The sequence below is a fragment of the Octodon degus genome, unplaced genomic scaffold (assembly GCF_000260255.1).
Source record: "Octodon degus isolate 3935 unplaced genomic scaffold, OctDeg1.0 scaffold00208, whole genome shotgun sequence".
In the NCBI taxonomy this organism is placed as follows: Eukaryota; Metazoa; Chordata; class Mammalia; order Rodentia; family Octodontidae; genus Octodon; species Octodon degus.
The window spans coordinates 3,121,017-3,131,617 of NW_004524784.1; the positions used below are offsets into that span (position 1 = coordinate 3,121,017).

The 10,601-nt window shown below is 38.4% G+C and overlaps 1 protein-coding gene across 10 annotated transcripts in view; it reads left to right on the forward strand.

Annotated features, from left to right (window-relative positions):
- The window catches only part of Mllt10 (MLLT10, histone lysine methyltransferase DOT1L cofactor), a 192,312-nt gene that overhangs the window by 156,802 nt on the left and 24,909 nt on the right, over nucleotides 1–10,601 (forward strand). For all 10 annotated transcript variants that reach the window (XM_023704959.1, XM_023704967.1, XM_023704960.1 and 7 more), the window contains one exon: nucleotides 5,874–6,052. In XM_023704959.1, coding sequence (XP_023560727.1) covers nucleotides 5,874–6,052 — 179 coding nt within the window. The remainder of the gene's footprint in view (nucleotides 1–5,873; nucleotides 6,053–10,601) is intronic.

Consider the following 10,601-nt stretch of genomic DNA (forward strand, 5'->3'; position numbering starts at 1 on the left):
TTCCTTTGCTGTTTTTGAGACAGAATCTCACTGTGCAGTCCAAGCTGGCCTTCAACTCACTTTGTAGTCCACCCTGGAACTCCCAGCAGTCTTTTTATCTCAGCCTTTGGAGTGTTGGGATTACAGGTGTGCACCACCATGCCCAGCTAAATTTGAGCGATGTGCTTCCCTCCATTCTGTACTGTATAACATGCTCTGCAATACCTAGATTAAGCCAGTGAATGAATATTTCTGAGGGTTTTGTGGTTTTTTTTTGCCATATTCTTTGCCTTAACACCTATTAAACCTTCAAATCTTACCCCAAAAAAGCATACAAACAAAAAAATCTTGACTAAAATGATAGATCACTTCTTTGGTGTTTTTTTGTGTCCTCATTTCTTATTCTCATGCTACTTTTTTCTCTTCTATCATGTTGCAAGTTGAAATTGATACTCTTATATTTGTCTAATGTTTGCCCTTGAGAGAAAGTTGTACATTCCTGGAGAGGAAAGCCTTACCTTGCCTATCTTGTTTCTTGCTTCCAGCACATTGCCTATTACCTGATAGCTACTCAATGAGATATGAGTGGATATAAGTGGATAAGTGAGTATCAATCACTGTACATTGTCATCGCTCTGTGTTATTGTGTGTCTTTGTATCCATTTTCTGTCCTGAACAGATGATTTTCTTAGAGCTTGCACATTATTTAGTTGTGCTTCACTCAATGAATGCCTCCTTGGTTTGGGTTAGAATAGTGTGTGACTTGTAAAAGATGGAAACAATGTTAAGTAGAAGGCAGATACAATTTGAAGAGGGTTATCTTTCTAGAAAGAGCTAGAGGTTTAGTAGAGTGTTGTTGCTTTATTAGCTATAACAGGCATGAGGGAGTGGAGGGAAGTTATCCAGCATTATTTGGTGCTGGCTAAATTGTGCTGAAAATTTTTTCCAGCACTGTTTATTAAAGAACCTATTTTTCTTCCAGTTAAGGTGTCTGCTGAGTGTGTTTGGAGTTGCTTCTACATCTTCTAATATATTCCATTGATCCTTGCGTCTGGTTCCCCCCTCCCCCCCTTTGGCCAGTACCACACTATTTTTATAACAGTAGCTTTGTAATATCATTTCAAATCAGGGGTTGTGATGCCCCTGCCTTGCTTTTGCTGCCTAGAATTTCTTTTGCTATTCTAGGTCTCTTTTGCTTCCAGATTAGTTTTAATGTTTTCTCTAGTTCTCTGATATATGTTATTAGTATATACTCTCAAGTGACACACACCAGACACTTACATGTAAATATTGCATTGTTCTCCAGTGTGAGAAACTGAAAATATAAATAAGGACCAAATTGTATAATAAATATTACAAAATAGGAAGATGATGTTCAAATGGGAAGGAGCACAAGGGAGGGGGAAAGGAAGAAAAGAATAAGAAAATTAGAAAAGGAAGATAAAATGGAAACTGCTTTTGTAAATAACGGGAAGAGAATGGGAATAAGAACTGGAGTATATCATGTTACAGGTATAAATTCTAAGTGTTGAATGTGATCATTATCTAAATTTAATAAACTAATAAATTTATTAATTAAAAATTATTTTGGAAACTCAAGCTCTCCTACCCTGAAAGGAAAATTTTGATTTCTTGTATCTTATCATAGAACCCAGTGACACGTTTAGTTCAAGCTGTGATCACTGTGTCGCACGTTTAGCTGCGTCATTTCCTTTTACTTCAGCATTCACATTAATGTAATATCAAAACAGGATTTAAATGTCAAAATTGAAGATCCTATCACCACAGTTTACTCCTCGGTCTCACACCTCCATTACCCATGACTGCTTGTAGTGATGGTAATAGAGGCTTTTAAAGGAGAGTAGGGCACTATAGAGGACGTGGGAGCTATAATGTTGTGATTGTTTGACTTACAGATAGAACTTTCAATTAGCACTTACAGTAGAATGATTCAACCCAAGTGTGAGTCAAAGGCTTGTGCTCCTTTAATTTTAATATGCTGCCTCCAACTTTTATTTTTCAGTTTTAAAAGTTGGAGACGAGTATAGTCTCAAGATTTTTCACTGTTAAAATAACTAGGCCATCAGCATTTTATCTTCGAAAAAAGTTTCAAATATTTTGTAGCTTTCCATCTGAATCTTCCTGTAATCCTTTATTTCCTAGGTAGCTTTTTTATGGAACTGGAGATTGGACCCAGAGCCATAAAAAAAAACCCATGTTGTTTTTTATGTTCCACAACATCTTGCTAAGTTGTTGTCTTCACCCCAGGATACTACTGCCTCAGCCTTCCAAGTAGCTGGGGTAGTGAGTGTGTGTACCGCAGTGTTCTTCCTATACCGAGCATCTCTCTCCACTGTCTTAATATTTGGTGGATACTGGTTATTCTTGCAAGGAGACTTCTAAGTTCTTTGAAGACAGAATTCTGCTGTTTTGTGGTTTTGTTTTGTTTTTTTCCAGTACTTTTTAGAAAAATAATAGCCAGTAAAAACTTATTGACTGAGCTATTTAAATAGCAACTTTTTAAAAATGCGTGTCTTTTTCTAAGCTTCTTTGGTCCTCTTCCCCCCACCCTTTTTTTTTTTTTGAATGTAAGATAGGTTTCTTTTATTAGTTTTTCCTAGACTTGTCTCCTGTTTGCTTAATGTTTTCCTCAGAGTAAGAATGTGACCTGGAGTTTTTTTTAACAAATCAACCTGGGTGAGGAACCTGGATAAACGCTGGCCCGAGCAGTCACCAGGTCCCACTCTCTGGCCTCCGCATCTGACTGGCCTTACAACCTGGCTACTCAGGGCAAGCAGATTATGTCACCTTATCCCCGGTTTTAACTTTAAATCTTTTTTTAAATGTATTTAGTACAGGGTCTACACAGGATCTCAATACGTAGACTGGACTTGTAATGCTTCTCCTGCTTTCAGCCTGCCAAGTGCTGGGATTGCAGGTGCACACCACCATGCCCAGCCTTTGGTCCTCTTCTCTTGATCATGCTGAGAACTTTTCTTGGGTTTTGTTCCTTGGCTGTCACCATTGTCCATTATCAGGACTACTAACCCAAATACTTTTTTATTTATTTGTGTATTTATTTATTTATTTATTTGGTACAGGGTCTTGCTACACAGTTTGGACTCCTAGTGATCCTTCTGTTTCAGCCTCCCCAGCACTTGGATTACAGGTGTGTGCCACCATGCCTGGTTTCTGTGGCCAGCATGGGATATCAGGGATCAAACCTGGGTCCTTGCGCTTGCAGGCAGGTGCCTAGACCGCTGAGCTATCTCTCCAGCCCCCAAATATTTTTCTAGGATCTGGTTAACAAATGAGTGAAGAGGTGAGTGACAGGAGGATATCAGGATTCTTGAAAATATTCCAGTTTTAGGCACAGCTCCAGCAGATGGTTACTGTTTCAGGATATAGTATCCAGTATGTACAGATTTTTTTTCTTTTCTTTTTTTTTGCGGAACCAGGGATTGAACTCAGGCCCTTGCGCTTGCCGGGGAAGCGCTTATTCCACTGAGCCATCTCCCCAGCCCCTTTACAGATCTTTTGACTTTCAAATGAAACAGAAATCTAGGCCTTTAAGTGTGAAATTTCTTCCATTTCTAATACAAGCATCAAGCTTCTGCTTAAAAATCTTTTAAGTGGCTCCCATTGTCTCTAGACTATAAGAATTTGTAACTTCTAATGTTCTTTTGATTTGGTTCTTATCCTTTGCCTCATCTATTGCAAGTTTATTAAGATGGTAGGGTGAACCTTTGGGATTGCTGTGCTCTTCGTTGCACGTTTCTTCTCAGACCGTCCCTCTTGTACTCTGTGCTGTGGCGCCACTGCAACTGCCTTGAATGTGTTTTGACTCCCACGCCACTCCTGCAGGTCGGGTTAGAGCCTTTTCCCTGCACCTCAGCCCTGGCGTTGTCTCCATCCCAGGGTCCTTCCCACTAAGCTTCTTGAAGACAAAAACCACATGTCTTGAATAATGTATTCAGGACTTTGGATGGTGTCTGGCAAACAATGAGTTCTCATATATTTTCGGAATAAATAATTTTTCCTGGAGAAATTATAGATATCAGAAGGTGCTTAGAACTTTAGTTATAGCTGCAAGGCCTTTTAAAATATCCTGATTCTTTTGTTTCCTTTGTTTGAAGAAGATTGTAGGTGTTTTTATAAATATGAATCATTAATATTTATGTTTTTAGTACAAAGTAAATTGTACTGTAGGTCTTATACACTATTGTTGCTTTCTAGGACTAAAGTTTCTTTTAAAAACTTAAATTTTGGGGCCGGGGAGATGGCTCAGTGCAATAAGCGCTTCCCTGGCAACCACAAGGGTCTGAGTTCAATCTCAGGTTCCGCCAAAAACAAACAAACAAAAAAACCCTTAAATTTATTTTTTAAAAAATTTTATTGTAGTCTCCTTAGGTTCATTTTTTTGGCTTTTTTTTTTGTTTTTTGTTTTTTGTTTTTTGTTTAGATGTTAGACACTCTTGGTCATTCCTTTGTCCCTCCCTGGTCTTTCAATGTCATGCTTTTGACACTCTCGGCCCGCCCGATTCTCTGTAATGGAGACTGTCATGTTTGGTGTCCTTGGACTTTCTCCACTGGATACCAGCAGCACCCTCCAGTTTAGGCAGTGAAAAATGTCTCCAGATAGAGCCAGGTGTCTGATGACCTAATAGGGAAAAACCTCCTCTGGTTGAAAACTGCTTGTTTGTAGATGGCCCATCTCTTCTTTTATCCTCAGAGGGTCTCTTTTGTTACCTTTCTGGTAGTAGTTTCAGTGGACTGTTTTGCTTTGTTTTCCCCCAATAAGTACTTATTTCCTCATAGGCTCATGCCTCTTTTCTCCCAATTTTGTAGAATGAATAGCTTCTACTTTATCACTTCTACTTTTCTTTCTGGTTTTAACTGTTGTGGCACAGCTAACCATGTTTTCATTAAGTCCCTCATCAACTTTTATTTACTGTGCACCTGGAGTGAGTAGTGCCACCACCTTGTTGACCAAGTCATCAGACCTTGTTTCTCTCTACCAGCACCTGTGTAGACACCCCACACAGTCAATTCAGAGCTTACATTTATTCTGGCTCATGACTGTCTGGTGCTGCTTCACTCTTACAACCTTATAGCTGTGACACATGAAGGCTCTTAGCCTCTTTGATGTTCTCTGAATTGAATTCTTTCTTGAACTGAATTTAGGACCTTGGTGCTTGCCAGCCAGGCGCTTGTGCCGCTGAGCGATAGCTCTAGTCTTTCTCTGAATTTAAAGTCCAGTGTTTTTACTTTATTTCTCGAACAAGGTCTTTTCCCATTTCAGACCTTCTCAAGCATGATTTCTAGTCTGAGCCTGTGTATCTTGAAAGGCTTATCAAGTGGTTTTTATAAAACTCTTAATTGCTTTATTCTCTTATTTCAGAAACCTTTCATTGCTTTTATGAACTCCTATAAGACCTAATAATATTTTTCCACAAAAATCTTTTGGAGTCCTTGTCTTTTAACGTTTCACCAAGTGGAAAATGCCAAGTACTTTATGAAAAGTTAGTGTTTACTTACTAATATATATATATATATATGTTATTATTATATTATATTATATTATATTATATTATATTATATTATATTATATTTATGGCTGGCTCAGTCTGCCTTAAGGGCAAGTCTGGAGCAGCAGGTGGTGCTGGGGATCAAACCGCGGTCCCCTGCGCCTGACTGTTTGTCCAAGCAGGTGCTTTAGACAACTGAGCTAAACCACAAGCCCCCCTTACTAATATATTTTTAATAATATTAGCTGTCAGGTTTATAATTGGAAGAGGTCTGACAAATAAATGTATTTTAACTTGTATTACATGTCACTGACAAATTTGATTGCTGAGTTCTAACATACTTACATAGCATTTCTTTTTTTGCAGGTATTTATAATAGCAGTGATGCAGCAGCCTCGTTTCCCAATGCAGTATCTGGTTCAGGATCCAGTACTCCTGTCTCCAGCTCACATTTACCTCCACAGCCTTCAGGGCATTTGCAGCAGGTGGGAGCTCTCTCCCCCTCAGCTGCGTCAGCTGTAACCCCTGCTGTGGCTTCAACTCAGGTATGTTATTAGAATCCTCTGACATGTAGACATGTTTGTCCTTTATTTTATATTTTATATTATTTTAACTTTTGAGCCAAGGTTTTGCTATGTAATTTAGGCTGGATTTGAACTCCGTGCAGTCCTACTGCTTCAGCCTCCCAAGTGCTGGGATTATGTATATGTGTCACCATGTCTGGCAGATTTGTCTTTCAAGTTTGGTTGAAAGAGAACTTTCTATAAGCACTTTTTTTCTTTTTTGTTTTTTTGTTTTTTTTTTTTAAGGGAAGGGTCTACAGGGTGTTCTGGGTCTCACTACTAGATCAGACTTGTGGTGATCCACCTGTTTACAGCCTCCCAAGACCTGGGATTACAAGTGTGCACCACCACACCCAGTCTCAATTGCTGTCTCAGTGTACCCTGGGGGCAGGGCCAGCATGGCAGGCCCGGGGATTGAACCCCCAGCCCCTGCGCTTGCTTGCAGGCACTTTAATCCACTGAGCCATTTGGCCGGCCTATAAGAACTTTTCAAGTATTTAAATTTGTATTAGCATCTCAATGAAAAGTAATAGACATTTTTACTTGATTTTCATGAGAGAAGATGAATATATGGGCAGCAACTGACTTTTTCCAGTTTCTGGGTTTCCTGAGCAACTTAGTAATACTCTGTCTTAAAATAAGGAAGGGTTAGGGATGGAGCTCAAGACTTTCATGGTATTTTTTAAATAATCATTAAAATTTTGTAAATGTATGATAAATGGCTCTCCAAAAATTTAAATGCCTTTGTAGGTGAATGTAGGATAGAGTGGATGAGTCCTTCAAGTACTGCTGTGTGGTTTTCTTCCTAGTGGGAGATGAGATGTTCCTAAGAATAGTGGCTCTGTAGCTTCTCCTGTTCATTTGTACCTTTTGCCTTATTTAGATCTACAATTAGACCAATGACATGGTGTATAGAGATATGGTATAAGCAGGTATCAAGTAGGAAAAATCATGGGCTTGAATTATATAAATAGGATAGTAAATGGGTAAAGCTATACATACGTGTACTTGCTTGTTCATGTATCCAAAGATGATAATTTAAGATTCCTAAAGTGTACATCTTTGTAATTTTCGTCTGTTCGAAATTCTGTCCAGGTCCTTTAACATTTCTAGAAAATTATAATGACTATAGTTATAATTGTAAATGTCTAATTACAAGCAACTTAAGTGTTTGTCAATTACTTTAAACTTGAACATTTAGTTATATATGCATAATTTCCACTGTATGAGATTTAGATTGTAAATGTCCACCTTTTTAAAAATTTTTGTTGGAACTGGGGATTGAACTCAGGCCCTTGTGCTTGCCAGGGAAGCGCTTAATCTACTGAACCATGTCCCCAGACCCAGTGACCACATTTTTGGTATTTTCCAAAAGGGAAGCACAGCACTAGGTTAATTTTTTGTTTGTTTGTTTTGCGGAACCGGGATTGAACTCAGGCCCTTGCGCTTGCCAGGGAAGCGCTTATTCCACTGAGCCATCTCCCCGGCTCCCTGCACTAGGTTATTATTATTATTATTATTTTTTCACTAGGTTATTTTTAATGCATGTGTGTGAATGATGTAGTACATCCAACTGCCACTACATTTTTTTTTTTTTTTTTGGTGGTACTAGGGATTGAACTCAGGACCTTGCACTTGCCAGGCAAGTGCTTAAGCTGCTGAGCTATATGTCTGGCCCCGCCATTACATTTAAGCCAAATATTACAATGAATGCCAGAACAATTCAGCACAGAAAATCAGTGACATATTTGGTAGCATCTTTGATGATGAAAGTTAACTATTTGGTAAACTCAAATGAGTAAGAGGAGGGTTTTTCTTCAGTTTACTTCACTAGAAAGGTGAGATATCCATAATACTGGTGCATGGAGTTAGGGAAGGTGAGAAAATAAGTGAAAAAATAGCATTTGTAAATAGTTTTATCTCTTTTAATTATGTGTAATCATATGTTGATAGCCTTATATACTTGGGCCATGTCTCACATTGTACATTTTCAGTGTGTATTTTCTGTCTTTATTTAAAAAAAAAAAAAAAAGTCTTTTATTTATGTTGGTTAGTTGTAGGCCAAAGGGACCAGAAACTTCATTTCTTATTCATTCTGTTTGTGGGTATAGGGCTTGCATTGAGGAAAGGTGGATGGGAGAGTAGTGGCAAAGTGAAATTTATAGCTAACAGTACAATTCCATTCAACATGGCACTCAGCTAAGAAAGAAAGAGGTCACTGTTGTAAGTAATCTAGGTTTGAGTCCAGTTAGCATCTTGACTTTTTATCTATCTTTCCATGTTTCAGTAAGATGGGTGGCTTGCAAATAAGGGCATCTAGGTATATACAACTGCTGCACACTGAGACAGCTGCATGGTCTTGCTGTCTGGCCGGATATGCTTCTTGCCTGGAGGGTAAAGCTGCCTCTGCCAGTCCCTAGGCAGCTGAGGCATGTTGACCTCTCAATTGAGCAGAGGAAGGTTGTAGGCAGTGGGCAAAGGAGGGGTTGTAGGGGACTCTTTTTTTTTAATATATATATATATATATATATATTTATTTATATATTTAATTATTTTGTGTGTGTGTGGCCAGCTCAGCCCACCAGGGGGTGGGGCTGGCTGGCATGTGGTGCTGGGGGATTGAACCGCAGTCCCTGTGCTTTGTTTAGCTTAGCTTGTTCTAAGTAGGTGCTTTAGACCACTGAGCCATCTCACCAGCCCTGTAGGGGACTCTTAAAGTTGGCAATTGAATATTCTTTCTGCCAAATGACAAGCTCATTTTTGATTAATGCTTAGTGTAAGTCTTGCTTGCCTTCAGATTATGTAATTCTTTGTGTTAGATACTCACACATCTTAGAATGCTTTAGGGTGGGTGGTTTTAAAATATAGAAATGTGTTAATATAGGTGGTAAATGAAATTTACCTTTTTTTGGGGGGGCACACTCAGGATGCATTCAGGGCAGGTCTGGTTTGGCTTGAGGATGAGGGGATCGAACCACAGCATCCAGAGCCTGACTGCTTTGTTTCAGCAGGCACTTAAACACCTGAGCTAATGGGCAGGCCCCCTTTATTATTACTTTAAGTGCAGTTCTATGTATCCTGTAATGGTGATCAAGAAAACTATCACAATAACAAGCAAATGCTTAAAAAATCTGAAGAGAATAGAAATATTAAACCATGTTTTGCCAACCCTTCCTCCAAAAACTTAATGATTTTAATATTAAATTTTAGTGCTTGGGTTGGTGCCCTGGGTCAGGATAAAAGTCCAAGTATCAGTGTTTTCTGACCTTTGTTTTAAGCAAGCACATACACCTCTTGTTTGGTTTATTTGCTGTCTTAACTATTGGCCAATGTTATCAGAGAGATAAAACCAGGAAGGGCTAGTAGAAATTGATTTGGGCTTTTAGTGGATGAGTGGGGACCAAAGAAATTATGGGGAGGGATAGAAGTTTGATAATTACTAGCTCAATTTGAAGAGAAAAAAATAAACTTTTGACAACCCCGTTTCATATTCTTAAGTGATAGTCCTTTTTTCTTTGATACATTATATATGGTATTGTTCTTTTGCAAATAATTGATGTAAAACTCATATTACTATGTAATTTAGGCTATAGCGGCAGTATAGTTAAAACTGTAGTTCTGTAATGTTAGTGAAAGGTAAAATTTCTGCCCATGAGCTTGTTAATGGTGTGTTCTACCCTAGCTAGGTCATGAGTAGAAGTATAAATTAGTTTCTCGATGAATGTTATTAATTTTTTATTTTGCCTTTTAAACCTGGTTTTTCCTTAGTTCATGAATGTTTTTGTCTTTGGAAGAATGCTAATGCTTTTGTTTAAAGGATAATGGTTTCATAGAATAATGTTAGACTGAATGTAATAAATACTTGCATTCTATCATAGTCTGCATTGTGAGTTTTGGTTTTGGATATGGTCTCCACGCAGATGGTCATTGGTAGTCATACTGCCTTATACTACCCCATGTTACTTGTGTATTTTTTTGTGTGGTTTATTGTATATTGTTGTTTGTTTCTTTGATGCAGGGCTGGGGATTGAACACAAGATGTTTGCACTGAGGTTTATTATCACCCATTCTTATTTTTTGAGAGGTTCTCATGGAGTTACTAAGTACCCAGTCTGGACTTGAATTTGTAATTCTACTGCCTCAACCTTTCAGAGTGCTGAGGTCACAGCTGTGTGTCACCACACCCATTTTAATCTTTAAAGCCAAATCATTCTTACTAGTCATATGGAAGCCCGGTATGGTTACTTCACACTTCTAATCCCAGCACTCCAAGAGGCTAAGGCAGGAGGAGTGTTAATTTGAGCCACACCATGACAGCTTACTAAGACCCTGCCTTAAAAGACAGGAATGTGGCTCAGTGATATAGTGCTCCTGGGTTCTATCTCCAATGCTACCCCCTCCAAAACTTTTTTTTATATGTACAACAATTTATTTCCAACCATATAAAATTATGCCTGCGTCAACACCCTGAAACATGAACTCAATTATTTAGTTTTGCTATTTTATTGACAAACCATTTAATTTTATTTAT